At 39.1% G+C, this 15,853-nt stretch overlaps 1 protein-coding gene across 1 annotated transcript in view; it reads right to left on the reverse strand.

The window, feature by feature from the left end:
* The window catches only part of kifap3a (kinesin-associated protein 3a), a 47,737-nt gene extending 36,332 nt beyond the window's left edge, over positions 1 to 11,405 (reverse strand). The window contains exons 1-8 of the mRNA XM_084722331.1: positions 11,268 to 11,405; positions 8,555 to 8,686; positions 8,154 to 8,299; positions 7,972 to 8,030; positions 7,736 to 7,877; positions 4,544 to 4,643; positions 2,493 to 2,617; positions 2,212 to 2,310 (exon numbers count right to left, since the gene is read on the reverse strand). Coding sequence (XP_084578457.1) covers positions 2,212 to 2,310; positions 2,493 to 2,617; positions 4,544 to 4,643; positions 7,736 to 7,877; positions 7,972 to 8,030; positions 8,154 to 8,299; positions 8,555 to 8,686; positions 11,268 to 11,308 — 844 coding nt within the window. The 5' untranslated portion in view covers positions 11,309 to 11,405. The remainder of the gene's footprint in view (positions 1 to 2,211; positions 2,311 to 2,492; positions 2,618 to 4,543; positions 4,644 to 7,735; positions 7,878 to 7,971; positions 8,031 to 8,153; positions 8,300 to 8,554; positions 8,687 to 11,267) is intronic.
* Positions 11,406 to 15,853: the final 4,448 nt, after the last annotated feature.

Genomic DNA, 15,853 nt, shown 5'->3' on the forward strand with positions numbered 1-15,853 from the left:
GTTACAGTCCCTTCTATAACTGCAGGAGCACTTTGTCACTTTCATTTTTAAAAGTGCTGCATAATTAAATCTTTACTGGCTTAAAAGCAGGTTTCCAAAGTACATGAAATCACACACACAGTGTAGTTTTCATGGTTTCTACATTTTCGTACCAGCAACACCAAGATTTTCATATCTCTTTAATGACTCTGCATAATTACATGAAACACACAGACTCTAGATGCCAAAATCTGACAACTCTGGAAACTTTGGATCTCCAGTGAAATCTGAGGTAAAGTTTGTCGGGCAGGACAGAGGAGCACGAGAGGTTAAAACAAACGGACCTGTGTGACCTGTGGAGTAGACTGGTGTTTGCTCATAGCGCCTTACTCAACAGCAGTCTGAGAGCACGCCAAATTCAATTAAGTCTAAAGTAAACTGTCAGCTGACTACACTCACCCAGAAAACTCAACAAAAATGTTGCATTTGTCAGAAACGGACACAACATACAGTTTAATGTTTTACCTCTTCTACGGGCCTGTGCAGAAAGTAACTGGCTTTTAAAAGACGGCATGGTGAACGTGATGAAATGTAACACCAGATTTCACCTGGATGCAGCTGCATCATGTTCTGGTTGAGCTGTTACAGTTCAAATATCCACTGCAGGAAATTTCAGAAGCAGTTTGTTCCTCAGTAGAGATGTTTCCAATGTTTCACAGACATTTTTACAAGCATACAGAACAATCATTTGCAGCGTATTTAGGACTGAGGTTTTAACAGATACTTTGTGTTTATAGTTTACTTGGTTTGTATGCAGTGTGCAGCATCCCACATTTTTAGTTTGTCTTTGTATTTCTTAAATATGTATCTATATTAGGTAGGACTGTAACTAACCATTATTTTCATAGTTGATTAATTGGTTGATTATGTTCTTGATAAATTGATTAACAGTTGTTTGTTTTAAAATGTCAGAAAATGGTTAAAAATGTAGATTAGTGCTTCCTAAAGCCTAAGATGACATCCTCAAATGTTTTACTCACAACTCAAAGATAATCAGTTTACTGTCAGAGAGGAGTAAAGAAACAAAAAAATATTCATATTCAAGAAGCTGAAATCAGAGAATTTTTTCAATTAACAAAATAGTTGGTCATTAATTTAATAACTGATTAATCACTGATTAATCACTGATTAATCATTGCAGCCCAAATATTTGCTGAAGGAAAACTAATATTTTGTCTCCCACTACACAGACGTTGGAGAAGTTGCAGAAACAAACAAGAAAATCAGATTTTGCTTTATTTAAATAAATGGAAAGGCATTAATAAAATAAATGCATTATTAAATACTCATTGAAACCTACAATCAGATATTTTTTGGCCTCTTGGAGTCAGTGAAAAGAAGCTGTGAACACAACAGTGACTTATCATTACATTTTAAATAGGTAAAAGAGAACTTTTACTAACTTAGCACACTGTTTATACATTTGGAGTCGTGTTTGTGTCACCTGATGAATGTCAGTCCAGTATTCACTCTGTTTTGCTCTGGTTTGGTCTCCACCAGCTCCTGAGGGAAATATCTCTCTCTTTAGAAGCTAAATGTTCCAACATGTTCACTAGCTAGTCTCTACATATAGTAATATCTTAAGTTAGCTTAGGTTCGACAACTAACGTGCTAACAACTTCTGTAGATTAACTCACTAGCTAGCCTGAGCTAATGTTACCAAAACTCTTGCTAACCGGGACTTTGTAAAAATAGCAGTGCACGCTTCACAAGCTCATGGGCTCCATGACTGTTTCAGCCTGAGCTTTGACTGCACCAAAAAATAGTTTGACTGAGTGGCAAAGTTCGTGAGCCTTCTAAGGCCATTTGTGCAAGATACTACACTAGGGCTGAACAATGAATTGAAACATTTGCAAAATATGAGCTACTGCAATTTTCAAATCAGAGGAGGTGCAACATTTGTTAAAAGGGAAATGTGTGTCAAAATACCATCTTAAATATTGTGGTGCTGCAGAGATGTTCTGGAATGAATGAATGAATGAATGATGACTTTTCCGACTCAGAGATGTGAGATGTCCCTGCAAAAACAGACCAAGCAGCATGCCAACATATCAGAGTTGATCACCTCCAGAAGCTGCACCAGTCAGAACTCGATGCAGCCTCACCTGGCGGACACTGCACGTAAGACGACATCATTATGAAGTAAAAAGTTTTACCAGTGGAGCCCAGTACCTCTGAGAAGCTGCTCCTGCTTGATCAGGAGGCTCTGGTACTTTCTGAAAGACTTCTCATGTTCTTTCTTCAGATTTTGGTTCTCAGAGGATTCTTCATGTGGAACCAGTCAAGGAACTCAAATTTACACAAAACAACATTAAACAGAGTGTCTTCTTAAATTATACCATGTATGTCTGAATTACTAATCGCATACTGTCCATACAAACATTATCTGTTTCATTTAGTAAAACTGGCTTTTAGATTCAAGATTAGTCAGCTGGGTGGCTGAGAAAGGATATAGGCCGCCTTCTTCTTCTGCAGTTCATCTTGCCAGAGGTCATACCTCTTCAGCTCATGCTCAATGATGTTCATACACAGGGCCCCGATCTTGAAGTGTGTGACCAGGCCATGGAACTGGGAGAAACTAGAGGAGAAAATTAAGATGGAGAGAGAGAGAGAGAAAAAGACTTCCATTTATCCAAAAGTGGATTTTCAAAACTTTTTTGGGGGGCGGAGGGCATATGGGATTCCAGCTGGGAGCTGTCATTAAAATGACCCAATCCGTCACCCCTGAAGTAGTTTACAAAGTAAACTGTCAAAGTCAAAACATGTTCAGTCAAACAGTGTGTCCTGGTCCGACTTATAATCAGTCCAACTTGAACCGTTTCACAATCCAAACAGCATAACACGGAGATGGACCCGAGCCAAGAGTGACGATCAGTTTTCAGACGTACGCGTCCTCTCGCAGCCTAAATCAGCTCTGACAGACGTTTATGTATTATTCTAGCGAGGGCTAATTTTAGTGTTTCCTAACCCCCAGTTGGAGAGTGAAACTTCAGTACGAGGTATGCTGCCAAAGGTGGAGGACTACTGTAAGAAAGAGGGAGAGAAGTGAAGAGAGCAGAGGCGACTGACTGTACAGGACAGAGCTGTTAAAACTGAAATTTTAAAAACACTGCACACAAGGATGTCTCTCCATGTAGATGGAGAAATGTTTTGACTGCAATCATTTGGTAAACTGAGTTTGTGCTTCAAACACATAAGAATATACAGTGCACTTTAGGGCCAAAGGCATGTGAACATACTTTTTGTGTATTTTTGTTCTGGGTTTATTTTTCTTGGTTCAGGCTCCTTAGTTCCAATCAAAGGAAATCTTCAGGGCTCGTGTCCACAGAGTGTTTCTTTCTTGCAAAAACGTGCTGGCAGAGTGTTGGGATGACTGTCAAAAAAATTCTGCATAACACAATAACAATATCTTGGATGTTCTTATGGCCACCATTGTTGCACAGTCTAGCATCACTCTTTCTATTTTTTATTATCTTAAAGGTGTGTCTCTATATGGGCTCCTCTTGAGTGAAGCGGCTGTAAAATGATGGCTAACAAAATGTCATTTCCTATTAATTCTTCACAACAAAATTCCTCCAGCACTTTGTTATCCAAAATATTTTATTATGAAGCAGCAAAATCAGAAAATGTTGGGCTTTCATCAGCAGCAACTTAACATGACTCAAACATGACAGTCAACAGTAAAATAAAGCAGAAACCTCAAAGTACAAAGAGAAACACAGGAGAGAAACTAAACTTTAAGTCACCGAGATGAGAGTTGCTGTCATGTTTTGAGGAATAATATGCAATGTTCATAATGCATGGCAGAAAGTGCCTCAGCTGCATTTAAAATATGTTTTGACAACTAGGATTATTCAGTGGAGAAGATTAAATTAAGCACAATATATCATTAAGCCCAAGTCCTTCCAATAGCATTGTCAGTGGCTTTGCTGCTTGTAAAAAGTGCTAAAAAAGTATTAGCGTTTGGTAGCTGCAAGCCAGGCACATCGTCACTGAGGAAACACATCAACAGCTGCAGGAGCGCAGGTGCTCTGCTAGTAGACACATATTTTTCCAACAACACAACTGAGTGACTGTGCAGCCTGTGTGTTTGATCACTGGCCAGGTTTTGGGACTCATATTAAAAGATCAGGACGCGTCTGGGTTTGACTAGAAAAAGTAATGTGGTGGTTCAGGTACGGAGCTTTATGGGAACGTACAGTTTGTAAAACTGGACCTGCGGGGGACGTTTTGGGATGCATGTGTGCAGGGATGATGAAATTTATATCATGACACCTTTGCAGTCACGCAGAGCTAGAAAGTATAAGGAGCCTATAGCTTAAAAATCCAAAATAACATCACTCCAAACTGGAATCCCCAAACTCCATGGCCACCGATCAAAGCTATGATGAAACAAAAGCAAGGATCCCCAAAAACACCAGATTTAAAACTGCCTGACAATGAAAGTTTGGAATGCAGAGACACTGGTGGTCCTCTGCATGTGTTTGGATTACTGCTGGTTTACCTGGAGAAGCAGAAGAAGACATAAGTGATGGTTGTTGCCAGGTCCACGCTCTGCTTCCAGTCCTCCCTCAAAACTCTGGCCAGGGCTCCGAGTGCCGTCTCTGACCACAGACATACAAACGCACGTCAGTAAAGACACAAAATGCACACACACAGAGGCAGGTATAAAAAAACGTGAGACAAAAGGAGGTCGGACAGGAACACTAAGCACAAAGTGTCTGTGTGGAGCCAGACTGAGCAGAGAGCGGTGCAGCTGGAGGTTAATGTAAAGAAGCATGAGAGAATGAGATGGTCGGAGGCTCCAGGGGATTTTGAGCTATGGGTGCTCCTCAACGTAAAGACGTGCGTCCCAGGGTTCAGCTCCTCTTTCCAGGCTGACCCCAGGCCTCTCAGTTCACACGAACACTCGGCTCTTATCAACACTGGACCGGTTGATGCGGCGCGGCAGACAGAGTGAGCTGACGACACATTACGACAGATACAAATGAAGCGGTGCCATCTGACCACGGCTGCAGAGGATGACGGCTCCATGCTGTTGTGGAAGAAACAGGCCGGTTGTCACGGAGGGGAGCAGAACCGACGCTGAGCTCTGTTTTCTTTAGAAAAGTGAGCTGATAAAAGCCAACAGATTCATCACAAGCAGTATCCTGAACAGTCCTATTAAAATATCCTTTTGTGTGAATTTGAAATAGGGCTGAGGTTTGCACTTCTGAACTTCAGTGATTGGATCCACTTTGCCAAAAAAAATTGCTTTCAGAGAATGAGTACACTCTGAATAATTGAGCATGAAAAGTTCATCCTCAACCGGTCCAGAGATCTCAAGGTCTTCATCTGCAGATGGAGTTCGCTCATCTGTCACATGGCAGTATGAGATACTGTAGCTCTCAGACCAACAGGCACTGGATGGCCAGAAAAAGATCAAGGAGGTCACTCACACGACGGAGGTGAGCGATCTCTATTCATAAGGTTTTTGAGGTCAAAGTCTGAATAATCCTTGTGTGAAAATCTAATTTCTGGCATTTGGCGTTCATTTTTTTCTCTGTGAAGGTGTTGAAAAACTTTTTCCTTATCCAAACTGACAGTCCAGGGAGGGCGACGTGTGCCGTGCAGATTGTAAAGCCCCTTGAGGCAAACTCAAGTTGTGATACTGAGCTATATAAATAAAACTGACTTGACGTGACTTGGCAGGTTTGTAGCAAGAAATATCTCTGATTGAGCTCCACCAATGTTTTATAAAACAGATACAGTATTTGAAGGGATGGATGTGTTATAGTACAGTGGACACACGGTTTAAACTGCACTGGTTGTCTGCATTGGCAAACATGTTCACAAGACTGTGCATATGGTGCATCTGCAGACTCCTTGTGGACGTGGTGAGATGACAAAATGTATGTCACATGTATGCTTGTTTTTCTTCATGGTCAGCTGGATGCGTAAACTACAGGTGCTCCAACAACTGTTTCCTTCTTCACACAGATTCTGACACCAGGACTTGGACAAGAGTCTGTTTTGTGTCTCTTTTGATATAAGATTTTGGTTGTTCTGTTACTGGTATCTGTATCAAAACAACCCTTGAGGAAACTTTATATTATGTTTCACCAATCATTCACTCATTACTAACTAAAATGTGAATAAGTTTATTGATTTAAATCTCATGTTGTCATTTGACATGAAAATGTCAAGATGCTGGTGGACTGGATCTTATTATACCGACTGTTTTGTCTAAATAAAGTCTACATTTGGCTATATTTTGATTTGTACCTCAAACTATGTGATAAAAGGAGGACCTCACATTGTTCTGAAGGCACATTGCCCCAGAAATACAAATTTTCCTTGCAGTTTTACTGTTGCAGACTTTATCTCACTGTCAAAATAAAATCATGAGATGGCAGTGTGGTTTCATAAAAGAGGAAAAGAGTTCAGGTACTAGACTGACCTGCCTGCAGTCCAGACCTGTCTCCCATTGAAAATGTGTGGTGCATTATGAAGCACAAAATACAACAACAGAGACTCCGGACTGTTGAGCAGCTGAAGTCATATATCAAGCAAGAATAAGAAAGAATTTCACTTTCAAAAATTCAAAAATTAGTGTCCTCAGTCCACAAACACTGACTAAGTGTTGATAAAAGAGAAGCTGATGATCACAGTGATAAACATGATCCTGAACCAATGTTTTTGAAACATGTTGAAGGCAAGAGTCTATATATATAAGAAAAAAAACAAGCTATAATCAGTTTCAATATTAAATATTGTATTGAACTGAATATGTCAAAAAGTTTTTGCAAATCACTGCATTTTGTCTACTAGCCCAGGGTGAACCCCGCCTCTCAGCCAATGGCAGCTGGGATAAGACCAAACCCCCCATAACCCTTCAAGGACAAACAGTCATGGACAATGAATGAATGATGCATTCAATTACATGTAACATCTCAGCTTGTTTAGGAATTGGGGTTGTAGTATTGATATTTGATGCCCGGCCCTTGGAGTCTGTAATCAGAGAGATGCAAACATGAAATAGTGCAGCAGGATCTAAAAAATGATTGTTGTCTCTTACCAAAACTGTTAATTTAGTAACTTCATAAGTATGATGTTATATATAAAAAAAAACTAACCAGAAAATGTATTATTTGAAGACAGGCAAACCCAGAACCTCTTTTGAACCTGTATCTGTGCCATGCTTTGGAAAAAGGCACATCTGTATCTATATTTTTATAGAAAATCAACATATTAGTGTTGGCTGTAAGCATGTAGTTGGATCTCTAAGGTGCTTCTGCATTTCTGCATGAATACATTAGAAAAATAGCACTAACAGAGAAAATGTGTTTTCCTTGTAATTTGGGTGAAACAAAGGGACATTTCTACAGTTTTCATGTGGATGTTCAGTCAGTGTTCATGGTTAATGTCGTCAAATGAAGCAATAAATTCCTGACAGAGAGAGCTGTGTTCTCCTGCTGCAAACAGTGATGTCACAGTGATGTCACTGTGTGCAGGAAGAACTACAGGATTTCTAGTGTCCTCTGGAGTATTTTTGTCACGTGACAGGGCCAGGAACACGAGGACTTGGTTTTCTCTATCAATACAGCAACACTGAGAAATGTATTGCTGTGATTACCTACATTTGTTTTCGAAAATGACTGGACATTCATGTGAAAATGGACAATAAAGTACTTCTTTACTGCACAGAGGAAGGTACCATTCTGCATGAGTTCCTCCAGGTTGTCCGGGTTACGAGCCAGTTGGAAAATGAGCGTTGCTCCTCTGATCTTCTCCTGGATGTCTTCATACAGCAGCTCCACATACTCATCGATGCTGTTGATACTCGCCTCTTCATCCAGCTGAGGGGAAAGAAAACGGTTCATCACAGTGAGCTCAGCTGTGACACGTGCACAAACAAACACAAGAACAGACTGGTCCTCTCTCAGGTCCTACCTCCACTCCTGCGTAAGGTGTGAAATCTCGAGGTGAGATGCGTTTCTTCTCCTGGTTGTCTGTGAGAGGAAATATTCAGCATGACAAGGAGGCTCCTCATGACAAATTGCTTCCAGGGGATACTTTAAACTCTGAACATATCAAAGTATTTTGTACAGCAGTAATGAAAAACTCTTCGGTACCATTTGCCTGTTTGCGGTTTTGCAGATAGAAGAGCAGCTGCTCCACCTCGCGGAGTTTCGATGGGTGAATCAGATTACATTCCTCCAAAACCTTTCGGGCCAGAGAGGACGTATCTGTGTGAGCGTTCAAGCTCTTCAGGCGAATCCTGAAGGGAGCACAAACACAAAGACAGGTGAAAGTGTAGCAGGTATGACGATACCTGATCTTCAGATGTAAGATGTGTACAAAAATCAACACAATTGAGGATTATTTTTGATGTAATATCACAATGTGTCTTAAAGGTATGACATTTAAATTCTAATCCTTTCAGATCACCTTAAATAAGTTGTAAGCAGTTAAAAGAAGCTCAGTATGACATTCTGAATCCTGACTTCAGTGACAGATGGTGTAAAAGTCTCACATTTTCTGACACTCTTTGCGTTCTCCAACCATCGGCTCCCCCAGCTCCCCCAGAATAGTCGCCTCCACCTCGTACTGAACGATGAGGGCTTTCTCAGTCGGGTGAACGTCCAGAGTGCAGCCCTTCACTCTCCTGTGGGTCAGACAGGGACAAAGTCAGCAGGCTCTTAAAATAAAACATGTTACCCAACAGTGAATTCACTGATTTTCATTTGGTGTGCACAACATTAATATTCTGCATTAAAGGGACAGTTCACCCCAAAATCAAAAATACATATTTTTTCTCTGGCCTATAGAGCTGTTTGTCCATCTAGATAGTTCTGGTGTGAGTTGCCAAGTTTTGGAGATATTGGCCGTAGAGATTTCTGTCTTCTCCTAAATATAATGGGACTGGTTGGCACTCTGCAACATTCAAAAAGCTCAACACCAGTGTTCATCTGAAACGATTGTGACAGGATTAATTGATCAATTAATTGAGAAAATAACCAACAGATTGATTAATTTATCTTCATACTTTCTGTTTTGTTTTCCTTTGTTTACTTATCTATATACTGTGCTATGTACTGTTAAACAGCCTAACTTGAATAAATATAGTTCACAAAAAATAAAATAATCCATTGATCGTTGCAGCTCTAGAGATTATATTCTCATTCTTCATTTTCCTGTTCATTACTGGAGATGTATGCATGAATACAGCCCCCAAAATTCACACATTTCTCCATGTTTCATCTTTCCAAATAAAGCCAAACAAACCAGACAGAACAACAAATCTCTCCCTCCTTAGGAGTATCAGGACAATAAAATAAAATGACCATGTAACTTTTCTGTTTACAGTAGGCTACAGATTGACATCACTCCAGTCTGATGGGTACAGTCATTGGCCAATAAAACAGAAAATAATACAATAAACAAAAGATAAATATATTGGATGTATTGGTCTCATTAGAAGATAATAATTTTACAGGAACAAACATTAAGTCCTGAGCATTAAACAATAAAAACATATACATGTTAACAGGGCAAGCCAGACAAAACCATGGAGATGTAGCTGAGTGACGGGGAAATTTGGCACAATAAGAGTAACATAAGGGCACGTCTTTCAACACCATCAGGTCCTTATTCCAAAGTCAGCAGGTTTGCAAAATAAGAAAGGCTGTCATTTTGAGTAAAAATGTTCTTTTGATCCCCTCAATGTGTATTTAATTTTTCTGAGGTAAAATATGACTTTAAGTCTTTTAACAACCCAGAATGTGAAGATGAGGGAGATTTCCAGGAATCCTTTGGCGAGCCAGAAGAGTTGTGAATGCAATAACATCATTTTGTTTGGTATTCAGGATTGAGAGCAAATTATTTGGTGCTCCAAAGATGGAGAATGAGAACACTGGTCACAACTTGGGTCTAAGCCTGGGTAGATCTCAGCTTGCCTGGATTTACTGTGATGGATTCTGTGTAAAACCTTAAACTTAATGAGTGCTAGTCTAGTCCATGATGAGGAGTTGACATGCTTTAATGCTCCCTCCCAGCTGTCATCTGTTGGCTCAATATCTAGTTCTTTCTCCCAATAATTCTTCAATTTCAAACATAACATTTAATGTTAGAAGTCACATGGTTTATTTTATTTAGTTTTCTGTGTTTTTGGCGTAATGTGCAAGTATTTGGACGTGTGTGTTGTTTTATGACAGACTGAAATTAAACTAAATGTTGCATTAAACAGCGAACTAACTTGGTTAGATTTTTGTTTTTAAAAAAATGACACTTTTCCTCCTCAAAACAAGTGCGTCGACATGATTTCAGCAGCTCTTTAAACTGTCATCAGCTCAGTGAACATTCATTAACATCAGCTGCCAAAGTCTTAAACTGATGCTTATCACAGCCTGGCCGACACAGACAGACCTGTCTGCCTGGAGAAGACGGGCTGCGTCCAACTGTGTCCACAGAGACCGGTGGAGACGGAGCAACACTTCCTGCTACACTGAAGCAAATATGAAGATATCAGGATATTAGTTCCTCACAAAACTGTGGACTCAAAGATTCTGATTCAAAGAACTCTGATCAAACCAAAATGAAATATCGTCTGGGAGGAAACAGTTTTGTGCACTTCACAGCATAAGAGACAAACACAACAACACATGATAAATGTTTGTTAATTCTGCTCATAGCTCATACATACATTTTTAATGATTTAGTCTCTATATATTCTTAATAGTTCCTTGTTTTGAATTGATCAATTGATTCTTCAGACTGATTATTGATGTATTTAATAATATTTATTCTGTTTTGTAGCATTCTTTTCTATAACATGCTCCTTTTTTGTTTTATTTTTAATTATTTATTGTAGTATGTCATTTGTTTTAGTCTCTTTTCAATGTGTTTTAGCATTTTTAGAAATGCTTTGCTTGAGTAACAGTGTTGGTGTTAAGTCCTTGTCAGTAAAACAGTTTGAACTGAACTGGATTGTGATGCTAACTGGACATACTGTTCATGTTAGCTAACATGAAGCTAACACTGTCAGCTAATTTAACCTGTTCCTACTTAAACTACAACATATTATTATGACTCTTGGTGACAGACAGTCGGTTATTTAAACGGCCTGTTGTCAGTGAACATCACAGCATCCTGCTGCTGTCTGCTTCACACACCTGTTAACTGACAATAACGTTAAATTAACGGTAGATTCACGGTAAATAAACAAGCTAACAGTTAGCAGGTGTTACCTCTTCAGGTAGCGCAGCTCTCCTGCCTGTAAACTGTCCATTTTAGATGAGAGACTCAGTCTTCATCGGAGGTCTGTCCTCTCTTACAGGTGCAGCTGGTCCTGATGAAGACAAGCGGATGTGTTTTTTATCTCTCCAGCTGGTTGCCAGGGCGGCGATTCAGCTCCCAGCATGCACTGCGAGGCAGGTTGTCATTGCTGCCACCTGTGGTCCCGGAGGACAGGACGAGGGCTCTAATGTCTCATTTCAAGACTGTCTTATTGTCTCTATATAAGGAAAAATGTGCTGTTTGGTTTCTCCAGAAACAATACTAGGAAATCTAAAGAAGTGTACATAAATTAATTGATTATTTTTGCCAAATACCATATCATAAAGAAGGTCATACAGATTTTGAGCTTGTAAAAAGATGTTCATAAATAATGTCACAGCCTGCAGTTGCTTTTTGTGTGCATGTGCAAAAAAATTTCATGCATATGTACAAGTTTGCAAATGAGTAAGTTTTGTAGCTGTAGAAATATTCTGTGCACATGTAAAAAGTTTTGTAGCTATAAAATTATTATTATAAAATTATTTTGTGCATGTGTGAAAATATTTTATGCACACAGATATAATTTGCACATGTATACAAAGGTTTTGTAGTTGTAGAGGTGTTTTGGGTATTTGTAATTAAAATTTGCGCAGAAATATTTGAAACAGTCAGGTTACACAAAGTCTGAGACATGGACACGTGCAGAGAATATCTCTACCGCTACAAACTTGTATATGTGCATGATTCTTTTTGCACAGGCACAAAAAAGTGATATACAACTGCAGGCTGTGAATTTTTTTGTGACCATCACTTCATAGTCTTTATGACCTTGGTTTGTCTCCATATTCTGAGCACTAGGTTGCTAATGTGTCAAATAAAACAAATAAATACTGTACATTGCAGATATGCAATTTGTTACACAGTTTGAGAGAGGAGTTGAACAAACTAATTGTGCGGAACTTTAATGAATTTAAGCAGGAGTGATCATTTTAAACACCTACGGAGCCCTGCAGTCACCGAGGTCACTGTGGGAATGTTTTTCTCAAATTCTTTCGGGTTCCCTCACACTGACTTTTTGTTCCTTTGTGGTTTGTAAAATACTTAATGTGCAGCTAACATTTCTGTCAAACTTCTTCAGTGTCATTAAAAGAATTAAGCTGTTTGGTCAAAATAGTTCTTCCTCTTTTAGAAAGGAATGCATCTGCAGATATGATGGATGGTCTGGTAGTTGACTGTGAAATGACAGAAGCCACCAGGGTGACGGAGGGTTACATAACTCTGAACATGACCTGAAGTTACAGGTAAAAAAAAGATCTGTGAACTTGGGGTTTGCTTGTCATGAAACCTGATACTGACTTTAACTTTCTTTTGACTATTTATACTTTGTGTGTGTACATTAAGTCCAACAAGTGGTTTCTTTTTGTTTGAACTTTGGTTCATCAACCGTAGCACGAGTCTTCTAATATACTGTATTGTTATATTTAGTCATATCTACTCAAGGTTTTTCTTGTTGAGACAATCACCAGGATATTAAAGATAAACTGGAGGAGGCTGAAAACACAGAAGAAGTTTCCATCTTACTAACTTATTTTTGAGACCTAAAAGTTGGTTGTTTCCTTGTAACAAAATTGTGCTTGTTTCCAATACAATTCAATTAAATAATTTAGAAATAAGTAATTTGATATCTTTAACGTACACTGTAAAAACAAAAAAGTTGAGAAAACTCAAGGCAACAAATTGCTTAAGAGTTTGAGTTGGACTCAAAACTCAAAAATATATTGTAGCGCGTTGCCTTGAAAATTTAAGTCATCTTAACTCTTTTTTACAGGGTAGACAGGATAAAGTAGATCAACAGATTCAAGAGAAATGATGCTGCACTTGAAGATTTTTCACGTTTTTTTTTCATCAGAAATGTGGATTTTTGAAAACTTCATTAAGAAATGAACTCTTTCCCAGCCATGTGTCTGGTTAATTAAAGTTAGAAGTGAGAAATAAACAAATGACCAGTAGGTGTAATCAATACTGTAACATGGTAAATCTGCTATCTGCTTGTCTCAGCACCAGTCAGTCCCCGTCTTTGTGACAGCTGATGTCACCACTCTAAATTTAGCCTGCAGCTTGTGATGGATATATCTGAATATTATGTGTCTTAAGGGTCAAAAATAATCAGTATTCTCCCGGTGCCTGACTCAGTGATTATTTGCACTACAAGAACACATGTAGAGGGTTTGTTTTTGTTGGATAGCATAAGATTTGCATCCAGTTTTAGAGTCTTAGAAGTCTCACGATCTGTCCTATTCATCAAAACGGGCACCACATTTGCAGCTACTGTGGTTCAAACATCTGCAAATCCGTGCCTTCATGTGTTGAGTCAAGAATGGGAACTAAAAGCAGCCACATGAATCTCCAAACTTCTGTAACTCATGCTGAGGTCAAAGGTTAAGATGTGAACCTAAAGATGTCTGAGTGGGCCACACATAGCTGCTGAGACTCAGAAGTGTAGAGTTGACATAACTGAAGCAAAGCTTCAACTTCCACAGGCTGGAAATATCAACATTTCTGAAAGAAAACAAAAATCAACTAGTTTGTAAAAGTGAAAGTTTCAAAATTCAGAATTATCATTGTGGTGAGAGTTGGAGCAAAGCATCCCTCTTTCTGCAAGATAAATCCCTGATGATCTTTGAAAAACCACAGTTATTTAACCAGAGCTGTGGTCACACCAAACTCAAGTCATGATGCATGTGATTACTTCAGACTAAATATAACAAAATCCAAAATCCCCCCAAAAAACCTTTCTGTTCAACTTTAAACTTTAACACAAATGACTTGATACTTCTTGGACTTCAGCCTTGTGACTTGGAATGATTTGAGATCCTCTTCAAGCCAAAACAAAATTATACGTTTGGATAAAAAAAATAAGAGTCTGCAGTGAATCGACTCTTCATTTTCTTGACAAATCAATCAATCTGTCAGCAGCCAACAGAGAAAGGTGTGTTTGTCAGTTCAGACAGCACATGAAACCTCAGAACCAAAACACAAAGTTTAGAAGTTGGTTTGGGCAGAGGTTTTTAGTAAAAGAAAAACGTTTTTCAGGTCAGACTCTATTTTGATGAATAAATAAACACAAATTTTTCTCCATAATCCTAAAAATGAATGAATAAATCACCCTACACAACAGATATTACATAGATTTTTTTTTTCTAGGTCACAATCAGAGGCATGTACGGCTCTTCTAATCCAACAGAATCACATCAGGACCATTCAACAAAAATGTGCACACTTCAAGAAATTGTCTATCTGGAGACTAACTTCATTGTAAACCCATCTGCATCAGGTGACGTGGAATAAAGACAGTCTGGAGGAGGTGGGTGGATGGAGTCAAAGAGACACTTTGATCCAAGAGGCTGCAGTTCATGTCCTATGTGAAACAAAAAATTCAACTTCATATGCATATTCATTTGCATATCAAGGTATGGAGGGTATTTATCATTATACAACACACAGTTGCACAACAAAACGGAAGTTGTAATCCTTTCATGCTACACACATACATATAAACATATACAGATAATTATGCCCAGAATATAACAGGATGAAATGTAAAATAAAACAATACAGTTGTTAATATACATACACAGCCAGCCAAAAAATTGTGAAGGTCATTTTTTGAATTTATGCCTGGGAAAATTTAACAGCAGCAGCAATGCATGAAAAAACTGACAGAAGACAGGACAGGTCTTGACCTGGGACATTCTTGGATTTGACTTGAAACTTGACTTTGGACCTTGGAATCTTTTTGCCGACCTCTGCACTTAACATACCACCACTTATATGGTCAGGTAGGTTGGCTACTGGTCGGGGCTTCGCTGAGATTATAAAACGATTATTGATGCATCTTGGTGCATCAAAATGTTGATCTTGTAATCCAGGGGGCGCCGGTCAGATTGTGTCCATCTGCAGCTGCTCAGATTCAGTCATCCAAACCAGTCCTGTACAGTTGGTTCATGCTTCAGGAACGTACAGCCTGGTCTTAAAAAGTGTTAGGTGATAATCAATATTTTAAACTTCTGATAATTGACTTTTCTGAATCGAATTGTAATCTTTTACAAGAGAATTGTGATGCATCCAAGAAAATGACCAGATAAGTCTGAATATTCTTGAAATATGGACAGTAATTATATAACATGATCAGTTTGGTGTGTGTACAAAGAGAATAAGATGACTTGGAGCCTACACTGTAGCATTGATCTCTGGTGTCTGAGGAGCTGTGGTACAAATCAAGAGCCAAGAATGTATACAAACATGAGAAGACGTTGCTAATTTTAGGAGCACACTATATAGCAGCAAGGCCTTGAGGTCGGATGCATGGACTCTCATGTCCTCCTGGAATTTGCAGTCTGAAGTTCAGTTGCCTTCGAGACTGCAGGCGTCTCCCTCCATACCACAGCCGCCCTCCCTTCCCCTCCCTTCCCCTCCCTCACTCCCTCCAAGTCAGTGTCCCTAGCAGGTGATCTGTAAATCTGGCGGGTCGTCCTCAGCACCGCCCCGTGAAAAAGAT

This window comes from Lutjanus erythropterus, chromosome 7 (genome assembly GCF_056507025.1).
Source record: "Lutjanus erythropterus isolate fLutEry1 chromosome 7, fLutEry1.hap2, whole genome shotgun sequence".
NCBI classification, from domain to species: domain Eukaryota; kingdom Metazoa; phylum Chordata; class Actinopteri; order Lutjaniformes; family Lutjanidae; genus Lutjanus; species Lutjanus erythropterus.